The sequence below is a fragment of the Mustela lutreola genome, chromosome 6, assembly GCF_030435805.1.
Source record: "Mustela lutreola isolate mMusLut2 chromosome 6, mMusLut2.pri, whole genome shotgun sequence".
In the NCBI taxonomy this organism is placed as follows: Eukaryota; Metazoa; Chordata; class Mammalia; order Carnivora; family Mustelidae; genus Mustela; species Mustela lutreola.
Genome location: NC_081295.1, coordinates 135,818,395 through 135,838,630, shown reverse-complemented (window position 1 = coordinate 135,838,630; position 20,236 = coordinate 135,818,395). Strand labels below are relative to the sequence as shown.

Genomic DNA, 20,236 nt, shown 5'->3' with positions numbered 1-20,236 from the left:
GTTCAGTTAGTCTGTCCCAAATTACACAGCAAGTGAAGAAGCTGACTTGGGAATCAAACTCAGGCAGTTTGGCTCCAAAGTCCATGCTCATGACTATTTGTTTTAACCCTTTTTGACTCAGGTAAAAAATGCACCCCATACTTTCATTCTGTCCCGCAGAGCCCAGTGATGGTTTCAATAAAGCTCAAAAGAGCCATATAGTGGGTCTACACAGTAACATTAATCCCAACCCACCCTCAAATAACCAAGCACCCCCCCCCAAAAACATCAGCACTAGAAGGACCACACTTGGATAAAGTGAGAACCCTCGGCTCTTTATTCAAATTGGGGCAAGAAATTAAGGTCACCAAATTAAGTTGGAAGTGACAGGGTACAGAGATCTGTTTCCTATGCTGGGTGCTGCTGCCTGGGCGTGGACAGGAGGCCATCAGAGGCTGCGAAGGCCATGCGTGCCAGGGCTCTGCAGGACCAGGGAGGGGTAGGACAGGGAGCCTAGCGGGGAGCGGAAAGGGGGTCATCGGATCGTGTACTTGTCCCACTTCTTCTCGGGGTCGTAGGGCTCCCAGCGGCTGGCAGGGAAGATGTGCTTGTTCTTCTCGTACCAGCTGCGCAGCACCACCTTGCCCGCGTGCGACTCGTCCTTCTCCATGGTGGCGTCGCTCAGCAGCCGCACGTCGTCGTGCACGTCGAAGCTGAAGAGCGGCCCGCTCTTGCCCCGGGCCTTGGTGACGATGAAGTCGTAGAAGGTGTGGTAGTGGGGCAGGATCAGGTCCTCCTTGATGTACATGAGCTGCTCCACGCCGGCCGAGCGCAGCTCGCGGAAGTCCTTGCGCAGCCCCTGCAGCGCCTTCTTCAGGAACTGCTGCACCGTGCCGCCCTTGTGGATCCGCACCGTGCGCCGGTGCCCCGAGCCGTCCCAGTAGCTGAACGTGACCTCCATCTCCTCGCGCTTCACCTTCTCGCGCCGCGCCTCCCACTCCTGCCGCAGCTGCTCGCGCAGCCGGTTCTCCTCCTCCTCGCGGTCGCGGTCCGGCAGGAAGCTCGTGTCCACGTCGGGATTCTTCCCCAGGTTCTTCCGCCGCTTGCTCCCCGCCGCGGACCCGGGCTGCTCCCCAGCCGTCGCGTCCTCGTCGCCCTCGTCGCCCTCGTCCGGCGTGAAGGACAGGCTGCAGACCTTGCGCTTCTGCTCCTGCTTGCGCTCCTTCTCCCGCAGCGCCTCCAGCTGCAGCCGCCGCGCCTCCAGCTGCTCCCTCTTGGCCAGCTGCATCTCCCGCTCCTTCAGCAGGGCCTCCTGCTTGGCCTTCATGTCGTTCAGGGTCACCAGGCCCACCGTGCTCGACTTGAGCTCGGCCTCCACGGCGTCGTAATGAGCCGAGAATTTCTTGTCCACCTTCGACTTGATGATGGTCTCCTCGGCGATCCGCTGCTTCAGCACCTCCATCTGCTCCTTCTGCTTTTCCCGCTTCTTGATCAGGTGCATGGCCCGGCCGGCCTCGCGCATCGTGCCCTTGTACTGAGCCATGCTCGCAGCTTGACACGGGCGCAGACACGCCGGCTTCCTAGTCCTTCCCAACGCCCGCGGGGTTCGGGGCTAGCTCACAGGTGCTGCACCAAGGAAAAACACCTGAGTTAGAAAGGGACCAAAAGAACAGCTTAATGAATACTTCACGGGGGCGCACTCTAATAGAACTTCCGGAGAGGGTGGAAATGTTATTGCAGCTGTGCTGACCGATGAGTGTATCCGTATGAGGCTATCAAGCCCTTGAAATGGGGCTGGTGCTATGGAGGCACTGCCTTCTAATTTTATTTTAATTAGTTTAAATCCCAGTAGCCCTATCTGGACAGTGCAACCCTGGGCTTTGAGAGCTGCTCCTGGAGAAGGTGGGTTTACAGAGCAAACTCTTCCCAGTCTTCCAGTCTCTTCATTTGTCCAGAAACCCCATCAGACATGGGAATGCAAGAGTCTGGGCACCAAGAAAGCTGGCCTGCAGTGGCTTGGATTCTGGTGTGGCAACCAGTGGAGAGCAGTGCTGGGAAGGAAAGTGTCTATTGTCAGGGCCTATTTAGCCAGAGCGGTTCCATCTTGGTTAAAAAGCCATTTTGTTGTTTGTGCAGTAAAACTTAAACTGACCCTGCCCTCGCCACCCCGCCCCCTGGGAACTTACTTAAGAAACAAGTCTGGAAAACTAGTAAAATATGGTTGGCCAGTTCCTAATAACAGAGCCCAGAACCCAAGGACAAGTCAGGCCAGGTGGAGACATCCTATCAGTAAAAGGCACACATACTGTCTCCCTAACCACCAAAGAATGTAAACCCTGTCTTTTGGGCACCAAACTTGAGCTCCAATTCTGACCAGAGTAATAGGTTAGTTCAAACAGCTACTATCGGGTAAATTGTAATTCAATTGGCCACCTGCGTGTGACCCAACATGAATATGCAATGTTACAATCTCATTGGCCACCTATGTGTGGCCAGGCTTTTGTGAGGGGGCGCCTGGGTGGATCAGTGGTTTAAGCCTCTGCCTTCAGCTCAGGTCATGATCTCAGGGTCCTGGGATTGAGCCCCACATCGGGCTCTCTGCTCAGCAGGGAGCCTGCTTCCCCCCTCTCTCTCTGCCTGCCTCTCTGCCTACTTGTGATCTCTCTCTATCAAATAAATAAATAAAAATCTTAAAAAAAAAAAAAAGTCTGTGAGGCTGAGAGGGGTCCCTCTCTTTGGAGGCAGCCCTGGCTGGTCAGTCTGACTTCTAATGCTTGGCATAGAATAAAGCTTTGCATAATTTTAACTTTCAGTCTCGTTCCCCTGGCTAATCAGTCTGACTTCTAATACTTGGCATAAAATAAAGCTTTAAATAACTTTCACTTTGTCTCAATCTCTTTCCTTTGATAACAGAGCCTAACATCTATGCTGGCCCAGGGGGTGTAGGCACCTTCCCCCTCAGTCAGATATAGATTTCTTCTTGAGGATGCAAGGGAGCAAGTACTCTCCTAGTACTCTTCTAGAGGTTGGTAATGTTAGCTAAGTTCCCATTAATATGTTAGGAGTAAGGCAGGACCATATTAGTTGCTTGCTGTCCCTTAAGAATAATTTTTGAGGTATTTGTTGAATCTGCCTTATGCCCCATGTGAAAACATTCAGAAGCAGCGCAGGTACAACCCCATTTTCCATGGAAACAGGATGTCTAGGAAACCACAGCTCCATTATCTGCTGGACCCTCATGCCCATAAACTCCAGACAAGGTCTCATCTAACCATCCCCACCTTCTTAAACTCTTCCACCCTGTCCTCTAGAAGGCAGCACCTCGTCAGAAAACTCTTCTAAATCCTCAGCCACCTCTGGGAACCTTCCCTTTTACCTCTTTGTCTCACGCTAGAAGCCTGCTGTTCCCTGAGATGACCATTTCTCCCTGAAGCTCCTTAAAGTGCAGGTTGTTTTCTTCTGGCATCCACATCATCTCAAAGTCTAAAAGTGCGACGAGTGTCTTTGCTCTTTCGAAAACATTTCTTTTCTTTTCCTTCCTTCCTTTCTTTCTTTCTTTCTCTTGTTTCTTTCTATTTCTTTCTTCCCTTGAAGCTCATGCAACCCAGTGATACTATCCAGCTGCTGCTGTCATCTCTGGAATTCCCTGTCCTTCTGAACCCTTGCGGACTAGCACCTGGCTCAACTGCCTTCCCCTCCATCCTCCGCCCATCTGAATCCTGGGTGTCATCAGCAGAACGTACTTGACACCTAGACCTCCTCACTTCTGAAGACCTTTTCTTATCACTGCCAGCAAGTGCCCCATCTCCCAAATGGGAATTCTATCACCTTCTTTATTTTCAAATGACTTACTCCACTACCCCAACTCCATCTGTTCTCTGATGGCTTGAAACCTCCAATCCAAAGACCCAGAACCTCTCCGTCATCATCACACACACACACACACACATCAGTGCTTACTCCTTCATAACCCACCAGAGAGTCCCAGATTCTCAATCTCTCATGCTCCTTTCTTTCATGTTATTCTTGCCTGGAAAAGCTCTCATCCTGATTAAACCTAGCCCCCATCTTCTCAACTCCTAAACCCTGGCAGCTGGAGAAAATAGCACTGCTGTGTTGGCTAGTCTCACTTTAGGTTCATTACCTCAAACCTCCAAAGGGTACTCAAAACTGTCTGGTAATTCTATCATGCTGCCACGGTGAGTCTGCTGTCTTGCTCCCCAAGATAATTATTTCATGCTTCTTCCTGTATTTCTAACACCTCTAGTCTGTCTTACCTCCCCCACATCCCCCAGGCTGGTAGGTAGACATGTATTAGCACACCACTGGATACAGTTCTCTCTTCTGATTCAAACACAGTGATTCTTGAATAATCGTATCCGCCCCCTCCCAAATTTCATAGCATAAAAACTGCAGTCTAGTTAGATCTCCCTAAATATGTGTTCCTTGAAAAAACGCTCTCTAAACTCAAGTAACTATGAAAATTCTGAGTTAAAGAAAGTTGAAAAAACTCTTTACTGTGAGTGTCTGACATGTTTCCACTGACACCCTCCAAGAGGGGTATAGCATTTCATGTTTCCCAAAAGTTTTGGATTATTCAACATTTCTTCCCCTACAAAATATCTGTTGACATTTCTCAAAACCAGTGCTTCATGGGACCACATTTAGAAAAACAGGCTGTGAACTATATGCCAGTTTTCAGCTAGCCCCTCCTAAAAGCAATGATGCTTGTGGGCACAACCTCAAGAAGAAACCTTTTATGTTCTGATAATCAAATATGGCACCTACAGGCCAAGAAGAAAATATTGTGGTGTTGCCACTCACCAACTGGCTAAAAAAGCAATCGAGGTGTTTTTCTTGACTACTGTGCTTCACACATAAAATTAAAAAAAAAAAATCTTCCGTGTATTTTCCTTTTCTTTCCTTTCCTACATCTGGTCTTAATGCAGGAATTGTGCTTATCCCCACCCCCCACCTAAAATTTCCTCATTGGTAGAAGTATAAAGTCAGTGTAAAGCCCCATTATCAGTATATTCTCATTCTTGTCTATCTTTTATACACTATCCAGTGATCCTGATAAGAAATAAAAATAAACCTGATAATGTCTCTCCCTTTCTTCAAAATCTCCTCTAACTCTTTTAAGATAAAACTGGAATGTTAAATTTTTCCTACTAGGTCCTAATCACCAGACCCATCCACCCATTTCCCAATACTCCACACCATGCAGTAGCCACCCAGAATAGTTCAGTGCTCCTGACTACACGATGCCTTTTCATAAACTGTTTCTTTTGGACATACTCTTCTTAGAACCCTGCTCTCCTGGTGCCAGGCTTCAAAATCAGCTTCAAGTTCATCCTACAGAAAACCTCCAGCAACTTCCAATGCCACTACCATCCACAGATACACAAAGTTACCAATACCTTCTTCTCTCCAGGCTCCCTGTATGATGACCTTTATTAGATATAACAGAAATCAGATTGCTCGGCCACCTCCTTTTTTTTTTTTTTTTTTCAATTAGATAATCCAACCAGCACACTTTAATCCAATCAAATGGAATATGGCCACATCAACTGTACTTGCCCTTTTTCCAATCTAATCAGAAGCCAAATGTCAATATAGTCCCCAAACCTCATCATTCCTATTCCTATTATCTACCATCCCTCCTCTTAACTCAATCACAGGCTTCAAATACCATAGCCAGCCAGCCTCCAGAATTAAAAAGGTTAGTCTGAAATTCTTCCAAAAGCTTGACAAGAAACACAAATAACAGAAGGAAGCAGATTTATCCTTAGAGTCTAAAATCCTGGTTTTAAGAATTCCCCCCCACAGGCTCCAAGATGATAGCTGCTTGTGGCCTCAATTCTCAATGAAAAGGACTGCACCAAGCTACAAGTTACTTTTCCAACTCTTTTAAACTGTATCAACAATAACAGTAGCAACAGTAGATGGAAGGGAGCAACAGCCTGCTCCAAGGAATCTGAAATGCAAATTTAATTTAACAAAAATGTTACTTCCTTCCAACTTAGCCACAAGGTAAAACAAATATGCAAGCAAACAGTAGCATTTTTTTAAAATTCCACAAAACTCAAAAGCTATTGCCTTAACTATTTTAACAGGAAAAAAAAAAGACTCTCGTTTCCATTGCAAATAAGAAACAAATCAAAAAAGAATACTTTGTGTCATGGCTGGTTTGCAGTTTACCTTCTATCAGTCTCCCTCCTGGTTTAAACTGATAATCTTACAAGGGGCAAGCATACCCCTTCTCTGGAGTCAGCTTTGCCCTGAACTGATGATGGTGGAACCTGTGTCTATAAAGGGCAACCCTTCCTAATCAGCCCACACTGGGTCTAGGATATGCCTCCTGACATCACCACCCACAGATCCATCCAGCCACCATCATGTATCCTGAATTAGTTGTCCAAGCAAAGTACAGAGCCTCTCACTCAACCAGATGCCAACCCCCGCCGCAATGAACCAGTGCATGACCTCTGCAGAATTCTGTCACCCGACCAGAAGTCTTTCATGGATGTTTTAAAATGATTATAAAGATAATTCTATTGGAGCTTTCTAATGTGTGTGTGGGGGGGTGCAGTGTGTAGTTAAAAATGTCTTTTAACATTTGCTTGGGAGAAGTCCAGTATTTGGGGATGTTAAAAGGTAGAAGGAAGAAGCTTCACATGTTCAGAGACAGAGAAGAGCAAAATGTACGGGATGGAAAAAGCTTAGATAAACAAGCCATGACTGCAATATATGTTCACTAGAGAAAAGAAAGAAGATGTCACAGATTTCAAAATAGATTCTGCGCCAGAAACGTCTCTGAGTTTTGGGAGACCTAAATGTGTTCCTTCGTTTTTATCAAAGTAATGCATATTCATGGTTTAAAAAGAAAAGTAATAGTGAAAGGGTTATTTTGACAAACAAAACAAAATAAAATGGCAGCAGACCAAGCAGCTCCCAGTTTTGTCACTCTTTTCTCTAGAGGCAACTCCTTTCAATCCTGCGGGAAGTTCCTTCTCATATTTACTTTCTTATTCTTCAGTAACTCTTACGTTGATATTTTGTGGCTAACCAATTTTACTTCATCTATTATTGATTTCTTCTTATGGTGGATGAAGATTTAATTTTTTCCTGGACTAAATCAAAATATCTGGCCCAGTCACGTGAGGAGGAAGGCATTACAGAACTTCTTAGTATTTAAACCACATTTTTTTTTAAACTGGATTTTTTACAATGTGAGGAATTATAAAGGTAGTGGCTAAAACCTCAAACAAAATATTAACAAACTGAATTCAGCAGTTTATGAACATATACATTAGAAAGTAGGATTTATTCATATAGTTCAATACTAAAATATCTACATGTGTAATTCACCACATTAATAATATCTCAGATACCTGCAAATAACACTAAAAAAAAAAAATTAGTGAACTAGACCTAGAAAGAAATTTCTTTAATTTGATAAAAACTGTTTTCGAGAAACCTACGGCAAATGTCACATGTAATAATATACTTTTATGTTCTTTGCAGCTTAATCAGAAATAGAATTGAGGTGAGTTTTGGCCTGTACCTACGTGACTGTGTGCTAGGTGGAAGCAAACAGGGTTACATGGGCACTTGGGAAGTGAAGGCAAAGAGGAGAGGAAGCTCCAATTACCTTTGATCTTTCAAAAGGTGCATATCATGGGAATGCCTGGGTGGCTCAGTTGGTTGAACACCTGGCTTTGGGCTCAGATCATGATCTCACGGTCGTGGGATCAAGCCCCACATTCGACTCTGCATGCAGCATGGAGCCTGCTTGAGATTCTCTCCCTCTCCCTCCACCACCCCCATCCCTGCTCGCTCACACTCTCCCTCAAAGAAATAGATCTTTTTAAGAACAAAAATGTAGGGCGCCTGGGTGGCTCAGTGGGTTGAATCTCTGCCTTCAGCTCAGGTCATGATCTCAGGGTCCTGGGATTGGGCCCCACATCGGGCCCTTTTGTTCAGTGGGGATCCCGCTTCCCTTTCTCTCTCTGCCTGCCTCTCTGCCCAATTGTGATCTTTCTCTCTCAAATAAATAAATATATATTTTTTAAAAAAGAACAAAAAAGTACACATTGTTTTAGATTGCAGTGTCTCTTCAAACACAACATTTAGAAGAATTGCCAGGGAAGTGAAGGGGCTGATGGAAAGCAGGGTTGAGGGAGAGGCAGTAAGGGGCTCGCACCTATACAGAAAAGTCAGTGAGAAATAAAAAATCAGATGTCTGCCCAGAAGGGAACATATTCTAAACAAATCAAGATTGTCTCTCCTCCCACGGAACATGAAAAGTAGTAAAGAGAAGTGTTATTTTATGCAGAAACGTATGGAAAGCGTTACAATACCACACAGTCATTGGTTTTCTGGGGATGGTTTTTTTTTTTTTTTCTTTTTTCTTTTTGGAAAGCACAGTGACTGTGGCATTTTACATTGATCTCAGAAGATCTCCAAGTCAGAGGGAGGCCTAGTTCAGTCACCGGCCTGGTAGGTGCCAAAGCCAACTCTGGCCCTTGGTCGGTGTCTCCTCTTGTTTTTCATCCTGCTGTCAATGAAGATTATTGATAACTAAACACCACCCCGTTCTTCTTGCTTTGTTGGAAGTGGTGGGTTCGGGGGCAATCCTCTCCGGTCCCCTCCCTCTTTGGGAGCTTTGCTCTCACTCAATAAACCTTGCTTTGCTACCTACACACACACCAAAAAAATGAAAACAAAAACAAGAAGTGGAATATTCAAATCATAGCAAAGAGATGGTTAGTGGGATCGATTATCTCAAAACCTATATTTTCTGCCAACTAGGAGTGATCGTGGATTGAAGAATTCATCAGTCAGAGCAGCACCTGCTACTTGGCAGAACCTTTGGCAGGAGCCCAGGGACAGCCATAATGGACACTGGTCACAGCCAACACAGACCTGGTTGTGCTGTGGGGCCCAGCATCCTGGGAGACACTAAGTTTATGGCAGGAAAATCTGTCCCTGGGGTGGCTTCTAAGACGGTCCCTAGGGGATTGATGGATAATGAGGTCAATTGAGGAGAAATTGTTCTGAGATCCCAACTTCTTGGCACTAGAGGTAGGCAGGGAATGATTGCCCAGTAAATTCAGAAATTAAATTCTGAGATAAGAAATTATCTGAACCTAGCATTGACTTTGGGTGAATAGGGAAGGACCACGCTCTCTTGAGGAACCCTGAAGGAAAAGCAAACCAGAAACTAAGAAGTCTCTTTTATGGTGTTCATACACTTATCAGAACGTTTGTAGTGTCCCTGACATCATCATCACAAACAGCAGACAGAATGTACTATTTAACTTCTCATGAACTTGTTTACTTCATCAGCCACTTTCTAGAGAACCCCTTCACATCAGCCAGAGCTCCTGGGTGTCCTCTCTGCTTGCCCAGGGAACCGCTGCCCTGGAGCATTCTGGAGCTTTCTGCAAAATGCACTCACACTCCAAGCCTGGCAGACCACTTGGTGGGCTCATATCTCATGGGAAGCCGAGCTGGTTAATAATTTCCCTAAAACCATTCTCATCCCCCAGGGTTCCAGCAGCTGCAGAGGAGTTCTGGTACTACCTGTGGTCACCATTACATATTTTACTTGGTACATCACTATTAGGATTTAGTCCTTAAACAGCTCGTAAATGTGGAGGATCCTACGCAGTCAATGGGGTGGTATGGAATATATGAACAGAGTGTTTGGTGCACAGGCTCCTAACAGATCAGACTCTCCCTGTCCTCTATTTTTGATCCCTCTGCTACCTTGTATATTTTGTTTCGGTAATAAACTAAAGCACAAAAGTAGAAACAACCTAATGGTACACATTTTTGCCATCCATTGCTTTGAATTGAGCCCCAATAATAAAAAGACATGAGCTAGTTGCTTAAAATTTGTCTTTAGTTACAGTTTGAGGATAATTTGAAGACCAACTTTTCCCAGAGTTTATTTATTTATTTATTTTGCTTACTCAAAATACAATTTATTCTTTTTGGTGTGCAGTTATGACAAACAGTTTTGACAAACAGCTAATGGCTACAAATTTTGACAGATTCTAAATAGCATTCTTTTCTTCCAGAGGCACTGGTCAAGGCACATGTGGTAAGAAAAAATCTGTTATTGGGGCGCCTTGGTGGCTCAGTCAGTTATGTGTTTGACTTTTGATTTAGGCTCTGGTTATGATCGTGGGGTCCTAAGATCGAGCTCCACATCAGGCTCTGTGCTTAGCAGGGAGTGTGCTTGAGATTCGCTCTCTCCCTCTCCCTCTGCCCTGTCTCCACAGCCCCCACCCCTGCACACTATCTCTCTCTAAAATAAATAAATAAATCTTTTTTAAAAAATCTCTGCTATTAATTCCAGTGGACACCAACTTCAGAAGCCCCCACTGGACTGATTTCCTGATAATGAAATGTGAGAAACACAGCCTGCTAAGGTCCACAGAACAGGGTTCAGCTTTTTGGTGGTTCTTGACTCTGTTCTTTGGGACTGAGGTAGGTGCTCTCAGGAACTGGTTAGTTCCTGGACTCTTTTGGCCTTTATGTGCTGACCCCCATAGCCGGGGCCATGATGCTACATTTTTTTACTGAGTTGCCACTTACTTAGAAGAAACTCTTGGCCCAAACACTGTCCCAGTGTCTTGGTTAATTGCTGAAGCTTCTGGGGGAAAGGAGAGAAGAAGGAGGCTTTATTAAGGACCATTGTGCTCACATGGGAAAACACGTGAGACACTGAAGCCCTGCTATAAAATACTCTTTGCAAAGTCTTTTTACAATTTTTTAAAATCTAAAAACTGTAAACTTGACTCCTTTGTTTTGCTTATACAGGTGTCTGAGTTGTTTTATTTATTTTTAAATTTTTCATTGAAGTTTTTTACATATACATTGACATATAACATTATATAAGTTTCAGGTGTACAACATACTGTTTTAACAATTATACACATTACAAAATGCTTTCTCTAGTGGCTGCACCAGCTTGCATTCCCACCCACAGTGTAAGAGGGTTCCCCTTTCTCTGCATCCTCGCTGTCTCTTGTTGCCAGAGTTGTTAATTTTAGCCATTCTGAACAGTGAGGTGAGGTGGTATCTCATTGTGCTGAGTGATGTTGAGCATTTCTTATGTGTTCGTTGGCCATGTGTATGCTCTGAGCATTTTTTAATTGAGTTGTTTTCTTACTATTGAGTTTGAGAGGTACTTTGGAGGTTCTGAATACAAGCCTTTTATTACATATATGATTTGCAATAACTTCTAGCTGCATAGATTTTTTTTTTTTTCATTTCTTTAAGGGGCTTTCACCCAGCAAATTTTTTAGTTTTGATGAAGTCCAATTTGTCAATTGTTCACTTATGAATCATGGTTTTGATGTCTTTATTTTTGTAAGGTTTTATTTATTTGACAGACAGAGATCACAAGTAGGCAGAGAGGCAGGTAGAGAGAAAGGGAGAAGGAGGCTCCCTGCTGAGCAGGACCCTGAGATCATGACCTGAGCCGAAGATAGAGGCTTAATCCACTGAGCCACCCAGACATCTCATGCTTTTAATGTCTTATTTGGAATTTTTTGCCTAATCTAAAGTCACAAAGATTTTCTCCTAAGCCTTCTTCTCCGAATTTCATAGTTTTACATTTTTCATTTAGATTTATAGTCTATTTTAAATTTATTATTATTATTTCTATTATTTTATTATATTTTTTACAGGAAACCCACTTTATTTCTTTACCTACTTGTGAAGAGCCACTTTATATTTTTTTCTTCCAAATTTTTCTTTAAATTCCAGTTAGTTAACATACAGTGTAATACCAGTTTCAGGTATGGAATTAGTGATTTAACACTTCCATACAACACCTGGTGCTCATCACAGCAAGTGTGCTCCTTAATCCCCATCACCTGTTTCACCCATCACCCGCCCACCTCACTTCTGGTGACCATCAGTTTGTTCTCTTTAGTTAAGAGTCTGTTTCTTGGTTTCATAGCAGCATTATCAACAATAGCCAAATTATGGAAAGAGCCCATATGGTCTATTTTTTAGTTAATTTTTTTGTTTGAGATATGAGGGTTAGGTCAAAGTTAATTTGTATGCATATTGGTATCTAATTGTTCCAACACTGTTTGTTAAGACTAGTCTTATTTCACTGAATATTTTTTGTAGCTTTGTCAAAAATCAATTGACTATATTTTATGAGTCTATTTCATGACTCTGTTGTGTTCTGTTGAACTATGCATCTATTCCTTTGCTAATACTACACTACAGAGCTTTATAGTAAGTCTTAAAATTGGTTAATATGTATCCTCCAATGTTATTTGTTTTTCAAGAACCTCCTGGTAGGGTCATGAGCTCAAGCCCTGTGTTGGGCTCCCTGCTCAGCACAGAGTGTGCTTGAGATTCTCTCTCCCTCTCCCTCCTCCCAACCCTCTGCTCAGGCCCATACACGTGCTCTCTCTCCAAAATAAATAAATAAGATTTTTTATTATAAAAAAAAAAAAAAAAGAACTTCCTGGTATTCTAGTCCTTTTGCTTTCCCATATAAATTGGAAAATCACCTACTCTATATAAACAATGTTTGGATTTTGATTAGAATTGCATTAAATTTATAGATTAATTTAGGGAGATTTGCCAGTTTAACTATACTGAGCCTTCCAATCTAAGATCATTGTATGGCTCTGCATTTACTTAGGTCTCCTTTGATTTTTCTCATTGGCACTTTTTAATTTTTAGTATACAGATTCCGCATGTTAGCTTTATACCCAACTACTTATCTTTTTTTAGAACTATTTTAAATTTAATTGTAATTTATTTATTCATTGCCAATATATAAAAATAAATTTTTTTTCTGTTGACCTTGCATTTTTGTCTTGCTACATCCATTAGTATTAATTCTACAAACTTTTTGATAGATTCCTTGGGATTTCTGTATAGACATCGTGTTTCCTGAGACAACAGCTATTATCTCAGAACAGGGACAATTTAATTTATTCCTTTTCAATATATATGTCACTTATTTCTTTTTCTTTCCTTGTTGCATTAACTAGAACCTCCTGTATGATGTTGATTGTGTAGAATTGGGTGTTTTTCGTTAAACATTGGGTAGAATTTTTCAGTACAACTGTCTGGGCCTAGAGTTTTCTTTTTTGCCAGATTTTATACTACAATTTATTTAGCAGGTATAGATAGAACTATTCAAGTGTGCTTATTTTTTCTTGGGTGAGTCTTGATAGTATGTGGCCTTTGAGGCCCTGGCTCATTTCATCTAAGCAGTCAAACTTATGTATATAGTTTTTGTCTTATTCATTATCCTTTTACTGCCTGTAGTGATTTCCTCCTTTATTCTTTATATTGTGTCCTCTCTGTTTTTTCTTTATGTCTGTCTAGAAGATTATTGAATTTCATTGATATATTCAAGGAAATACATTTTTATTTCATGCATTGAAAATCCCATTAGATAATGTTACAGTTGCTGCTTTCAACTATCACCCACAGTTTAAAGAACCCAAGAAAATCAGTCAGTTGATTATATTTACCCAAATATTTACAAACCCCTGAAACTCTGAAACCCTGCCACTGGAAGTGTGGCAGCCAAAGATGTGGCATGGCAGCAGGGAGATTATGCTACTTAAGGAGTACTGGATTCTCATGTCATCTCTAAAATTGGTCATGGCCTCGGGGGGAATTCACATAACTTATCTAAGGTTTAGTTTTCTCATCTGAAAATTTACAAGTTGAAATTGTCTGATCCTTTTGAGTTGTATGGCCTAGGATTCAACCAAAGAACTTTCTCATAACTCATCAAAGTTGATGCTAAGGCTTAGATTAAGGGAGCCTGAAGTTTGTTTGTTTGTGTAATGCCTCCTTGTTCTTTTCATCTAGAACTCCAAACTCCAGCTTCTGAGGGTGGGAGCAGGGAGAAGTCAACTCCGCCAAGAGCCTTAGCTCATAGGATTGTATCAGGCTTTGGCTTTTCATAACAGTGCTGACCTGTTATCAGATTAGTCCAAAGGCAACTCCAAAGGACCAGGAAGGGATGAGGTCAGGCACAAGAAATTCTTGGTTTGGTGGCAGAGGAGCTGGGGCAGCCCCTGGCCTTCATAGCCAGAATCTGGCAAATGACTACTTCGCACACTTTTCAAGGAGCCAATTCTAAACACCATAGGTAGGAGTTTGGGTGAGTGAACATGAGAAACGAAATCTTTTCCTTCACCTGGAGCTGGCTGTGAAATTTTTCCATTCCTGGGTTCCTGGTTGGGGAAGTTCTGTTTACTTCTCTCCTCCTTCCCTGGGAAACCCTTCCCTATGCTCTCTCTAATCCTCCACCCCTCACTGTGTGCACTGCTTTGGGACAATGGAGTGTAGATCTTAATGTCACCCCTCCTCTTGCCTTCCTTCTTCCTACACATGATAGTTACTATCATCTGCCAGCTGCTACATCACATTTGGAGCTAAGGACAAGAGGAATGCATTCAACCATCAAGGAGGCCACATATTATCCAACTCTGATTTCTTTTCTTTTTTTTTTTTTTTCTCATTAAACTTTTGTTTTAATGGGTCTCAAAATTCTGTGACAGATTTTTGGTCAAGTTGTTTCCATTAAAAAGTACTGATTTTAAAAACTAATAACTTAAAACTGCCACACACACACACACACACACAAAAACAAATGGTCCACAAAATATTCTCCTTTCCTTCTGAAGGTTTTACGATGCATTGTTATTAACCAGACTTTTACTATTAAACTTAAATGGCCAATTGACACAAACAGTTCTGAGACCGTTCTTCCACCACTGATTAAGACTGGGGTGGCAGGTATTGGGGATAATATTCATTTAGCCTTCTGAGCTTTCTGGGTAGACTTGGTGACCTTGCCAGCCCCAGCTGCCTTCTTGTCCACTGCTTTGATGACACCCACAGCAACCGTCTGTCTCAAGTCACGAACAGCAAAACGGCCCAGAGGAGGAGAGTCAGAGAAGCTCTCAACACACATAGGCTTGCCAGGAACCATATCAACAATGGCAGAGTCACCAGATTTCAAGCACTTGGGACCATCTTCCAGCTTTTTCCCAGAACGACGATCTATCTTCTCCTTCAGCTCAGCAAACTTGCAAGCAGTGTGAGCTGTGTGACAATCCAGCACAGGTGCATATCCAGCACTAATTTGGCCTGGATGGTTCAGGATAATCACCTGAGCTGTGAAGCCAGCTGCTTCCATGGGTGAATCATTTTTGCTGTCACCAGCCACATTGCCACGACGAACATCTTTGACAGATACGTTCTTGACATTGAAGCCCACATTGTCCCCAGGAAGAGCCTCACTCAAAGCTTCATGGTGCATTTCAACAGACTTGACTTCGGTTGTAACATTGACTGGAGCAAAGGTGACCACCATGCCAGGCTTAAGAACACCAGTCTCCACTCGGCCCATAGGGACAGTACCAATACCACCAATTTTGTAGATGTCCTGGAGAGGCAGACACAAGGGCTTGTCAGTTGGACGAGTTGGTGGCAGAATGCAATCCAGAGCTTCAAGCAGTGTGGTTCCACTGGCATTACCATCTTTACAGGTGACTTTCCATCTCTTGAACCAAGGCATGTTAGCACTTGGCTCCAGCATGTTGTCACCATTCCAACCAGAAATTGGCACAAATGCTACTGTGTTGGGGTTGTAGCCAATTTTCTTAATGTAGGTGCTGCCTTCCTTAACGATTTCCTCGTATCTCTTCTGGCTGTAGGGTGGCTCAGTGGAATCCATTTTGTTAACACCAACAATTCGTGGTTTTACACCCAGTGTGTAAGCCAGAAGGGCATGCTCACAGGTCTGCCCGTTCTTGGAGATACCAGCTTCAAATTCACCAACACCAGCAGCAACAATCAGGACAGGGATGTGCCTGTCATTGTGTTTTTGATAAAGTCTGTTTCCTGGAGCATCAATGATGGTCACGTAATACTTGCTGGTCTTGAATTTCCACAAGGAGATATCAATGGTGATACCACATTCACATTCAGCTTTTAGTTTATCCAAGACCCAGGCATACTTGAAGGAGCCTTTTCCCATCTCAGCAGCCTCCTTCTCGAATTTTTCGATAGTTCTTTTGTTAATCCCACCACAGTTGTAGATCAGATGACCAGGAGTGGTAGACTTGCCCGAATCTACGTGTCCGATGACAACAATGTTAATATGAGTCTTTTCCTTCCCCATTCTGGTTTAGGTTGAGTGGTGGCTTTCATGACACCTGTGTTCTGGCAGCAAACCTGTTGTGAAAAACCCCTGATTTCTTTCTGATTGGTGCTCATTGAATTATTTGTTTTATAAACAAATATTTTTATATTATATACATTTTGTAAAACTTTACATAAAATGATCTCATTGTAACCCTACACTTGAGAGCTAACTAGTATTAATAGCTGGCATTTATTTTTAGACTGTAAGTGTATACATAAATATATATTTTAATATAATGGGGTCATTCTATACCTCGTTTGATAAACTCAAACTATATATCATACTTCTTTCCATGTTAACATTTAAGGGCCTACTGGTTCCTTTAAAAAAAAAAACAACTTACAATCTTAACCATCTTTTTTGAAGACTTATTCCTTTATTTAGAAAGTGGGGAGGGACAGAGAGAGCGAAATCCTCCAGCAGACTCCCCACTGAGTGCAGAGCCCAACACAGGGTTCCATCCCAGGTTCCTGAAGTCCTGACCTGAGCCAAAACCAAGAGTCAGATGCTTAACTGACTGAGCCACTCAGGCACTCCCTTATTGGATCCTTTTTAATGGCAACAATGTATCTAAGTATAGGAATATATAACTTATTTTGCCAGCTTTCTACGACTTGACATTTAAGTTGTTTTCATTTATTTGAATGCTGTAATAATAATTCTTATACCTATATCTCTGTGAGAGAATTCTTATAGTGTCTGGTGATAGTTATTACATGTTAGTGTATGTGCTAGTTATTACAAATATTAGTTATCTCTTTTAATGATAGCCCTTGATGTTCCTTAATCTTAAGTTCAGCATCTTTTCTTATAGTTCTCAGATTTCATCATGAAATCTTTTACCTATTTTTTTATTGAGGAGGTTTCCTATTATTGATTTATAAGAACTCTTTATAAGCTTATCTACCATATAAGCTTCAAACACTATCCCCAGTTTGTCTTTGTGTTTTAACTTTATTTAAAGTAATTTTCCCAAATTACAGCAGTTTTGTATTATTTTTATGTAGCCATATCTGAACAGTCATTTCTTTTATGACTTATAAGTTTAGTATGTTTTAACGTTCAGTCAGTTTAATAGGTTTTATTTACATTTGTTTCTTTCTACATATACAAATAATATAGCTAATAATCTGTCTAATACAGGTAATCTACATACCATAAGGCAGTGACTTAAATTTTTTTCCAAAAGTTGGTACTAAATTGACATGAAAACTTAGGAATTTTTCTCAACTTGCTCAATGGACTATGGGTATTCTTGTTAACTAGTAGGAATAAAAATAGTAAAAACTAATGTTTTTATAGTGATCTCAAGTTACAAAGCTTACTTACATATTTTATCAGTTGGAAATTCTTCTATTCCAAGTAAGAGAAAGTCTGACTAAAACTGGCTTAAATGACATATTTACTGACTCACTTATCTGAAATGACCAGAGGTCATGTGGGCTATGGATGTGGCTTGGTTCAGAAGTTCACTAATCTCACCATGGTTCCTTTCCACTTTATCTGTAGGCTGACCAATCTTTAGGGCCAGGAGATGATGTCTAGTGATTTCTAGGCGTTACGTGCTGTCTCATTCATATTCAGGATAAAGAGAAATTGTTTCTTTGATAATCCTCTCAGAGGGGTGAGGGAGTTTCTTTCCCAAATCTCAAAACAAATTTGTAGTTACCCTATGAAGGTAGGTAGTTACTAACTTCCCCATTTTATAGATGGAGATATGGAAGACTAGAGTTCTATAATTTGCCCTCTCACTCACTTTGTAGGTAGCAAAGCTCAAATCTAGATCTCATGACTTGAAATTCTCTGCTCTTCCCAGGATTCTAAACTATCTCCCCACATGCCTAAAACACGCTGCTACAATACAGGACAGCCTCAGCTCTACAATCTCATTTTTTTTAAATTAAAAGGTCAAAAGGGGATATTCGCTCTTGGCTATATTGATGTTCCTAATGGGAGCAGAACATTATGTGAGGTTCTCTCTTGGGGGTTTCAAAGGACTGGACATGAAGATCCTGTTCTAGTTTAGCCTAGGTTTCCCCAAAGATGAGCATGATACAAAAGTTTGTGCATGGGTTGTTTATCTGGGGATGTGGTCACCAGGAGCAGGGGGACTGTCAGGCTGAGGTGGGAGGGTGAAGAGGAAAGCCAGTACAATCCAGGCAGCCATCTCTATAGCAACAATTTAAGCCCACAGGGACTTTGGGAAGCTCCATGAAAATGTGTCACTGTGGGATGGGGAGAAAAGAGAAAGCATTTACCCTATAGCACATATCGCCAATGGCCAAGGATTGCTGCACAGGATGTTAATAACCCTGCATTTCTTAGTTGTACATAAGTGGGTGCCCAGTGGGTTGGACAGCCCAGCTAGCCTCTGCACCAGACAAGCCAGGGATGGGAAAGGAGAAGAGGCCGTCAATGGGTGCTCCACCATAGAGCTGGTTGGGTAGAACTACCCACTGCTGCAGGGGCTGGACGGAGATGGGACCAGAAAATTTAAGTAGAATATTTTAAGTAGAGGTCTTCAATCCATTATAAGCTACTAAGAAACTTGAGTTAAAGTTGTGTTAAATAACATGAGTTTAAAAAGTGATATACAAATTAGCCGAAATTACTAGTTAACATCTGGTAAGTTCATGTCTGGATTATTATACCCACCTCCTGAAAAGATTTCTCTAGGTTTGCCCTCATTCGACTACTGCTGTAATCTTCCTAAAATACAATAAACACCTCCATTTTGTCTTTACTTCACAAAATGATTCATTACCCCCCACCGGTTGCAGGATTATGTACAAATTCCTTTGCTTAACATTCAATATTCTTCACAATTTGTTTTACCATAATTAAACAGCTGTCCTCCCCATAACGGTCCCAGCTGGACTCAAGCCAGTCTAATTTCCTTACCGTTTGATCAACAGGCCAAGATTATTCCTTCTCTGTGTCTTTGTTAATATTGCCCCGTCTAACTGACAGGGATGGTGTGGGAAACCTTTACCAACTGCCATGGAAGGCACCGACCAATCAGAATGGAGACTGAGACAATCAGAAGTGATGTCACATATAACTGACACTACGGGTTGACCAGTTACTCAGCTCTGCTCTCAGCTTCCATTTTTCTTCTCTCTGTTGAAATTCCATCTTTCCTTCATCCTCCATGAAGTGTTTCTAAACTACACTTGCTTGTGCTGGTCTTTCCTTCTTTGGGATTTAATTACCATTTTTCATTCTGAATATTCTTAAAAATGCACATATGATGATCCAACGGTCTGTAAAAACACCCACACTTTTGAGGGCAGCACATTCTTGTCACTTCATATGGTAACGATTTTATGATATTTTTGATAGAATAGAAAGATATAATTCAGTCTTTCCTATAACAAGATTTATCAAAAGTATCTTTTTGTTATTGATACTTTAGAAAAATATCTTTTTTGCTTTAAAAATTCTTAACCATCACTGATACATAAATTTTTAGGATTTCTGTCAGATATGAGGAAAACTGTATTATGTTTCTTTTATGTATGAGCTAAAATTTCAAAAGAGATGTCAAGTTTTTTTGGAATGTTCTTTGAATTGCCATTAGGTATATTCTTGGAAGTCAGGATGGTTAACAATATTTTAACCTGGGGGGTAGTTTAATTTTTTTAAAGATTTTATTTACTTATTTGTCAGAGAGAGAAGGAGAGAGAGCACAAACAGAGGAAGCTGCAGGCAGAGGGAGAAGTAGGCTCTTTGCTGAGCAAGGAGCCTGCTGAGTGGTAGTTTTAAAATATAGCCCCCAGATTCTTTAACGATCCTCCCCCTGAGAGATGGAGTCCACATCTTCTTGCTTAGGTCCAGCCCCCTTGGATCTGGGTAGGCTTGTGGCTTGGTTGTAACCAACAGAATACTACTGCTCTACTTAGGGATTCTCAGGGGTTCTCGCCTTCTGAGCCCAGATCCAACCTGTAAGAAGTTCAATTCCCCTGTGGCAGACATCCTTTCAGGAAGCCCAGGTCACATTAGGTGCCGCCGCGGTGCACGGCACAGCTGAGATCCCGC

The 20,236-nt window shown here is 42.0% G+C and overlaps 2 protein-coding genes across 3 annotated transcripts; both read right to left on the bottom strand.

Annotated features, from left to right (window-relative positions):
* Positions 1–293: 293 nt before the first annotated feature.
* FAM50B (family with sequence similarity 50 member B) lies at positions 294–19,184 on the bottom strand. 2 transcript variants are annotated; one of them, XM_059179146.1, is made up of 3 exons: positions 19,100–19,170; positions 10,588–10,645; positions 294–1,605 (listed from the first exon to the last, which is right to left on the bottom strand). In XM_059179146.1, the coding sequence occupies exon 3, from the start codon at positions 1,520–1,522 to the stop codon at positions 515–517; it is 1,008 nt and encodes a 335-aa protein (XP_059035129.1). In that variant the 5' UTR covers positions 1,523–1,605; positions 10,588–10,645; positions 19,100–19,170; the 3' UTR covers positions 294–514. The 2 variants fall into 2 exon arrangements, with proteins under 2 accessions (XP_059035129.1, XP_059035128.1); XM_059179145.1 differs by lacking the exon at positions 10,588–10,645 and having other exon boundaries at positions 19,100–19,184.
* Positions 14,507–19,177, bottom strand: LOC131834472 (elongation factor 1-alpha 1-like). The gene is made up of 2 exons (XM_059179144.1): positions 19,100–19,177; positions 14,507–16,227 (listed from the first exon to the last, which is right to left on the bottom strand). The coding sequence occupies exon 2, from the start codon at positions 16,172–16,174 to the stop codon at positions 14,801–14,803; it is 1,374 nt and encodes a 457-aa protein (XP_059035127.1). The 5' UTR covers positions 16,175–16,227; positions 19,100–19,177; the 3' UTR covers positions 14,507–14,800.
* Positions 19,185–20,236: the final 1,052 nt, after the last annotated feature.

Excerpts from the sequence above, each read along its gene's own strand:
- LOC131834472 (XM_059179144.1), bottom strand. The coding sequence starts at position 16,174 with ATGGGGAAGGAAAAGACTCATATTAACATTGTTGTCATCGGACACGTA.
- FAM50B (XM_059179145.1), bottom strand. The coding sequence starts at position 1,522 with ATGGCTCAGTACAAGGGCACGATGCGCGAGGCCGGCCGGGCCATGCAC.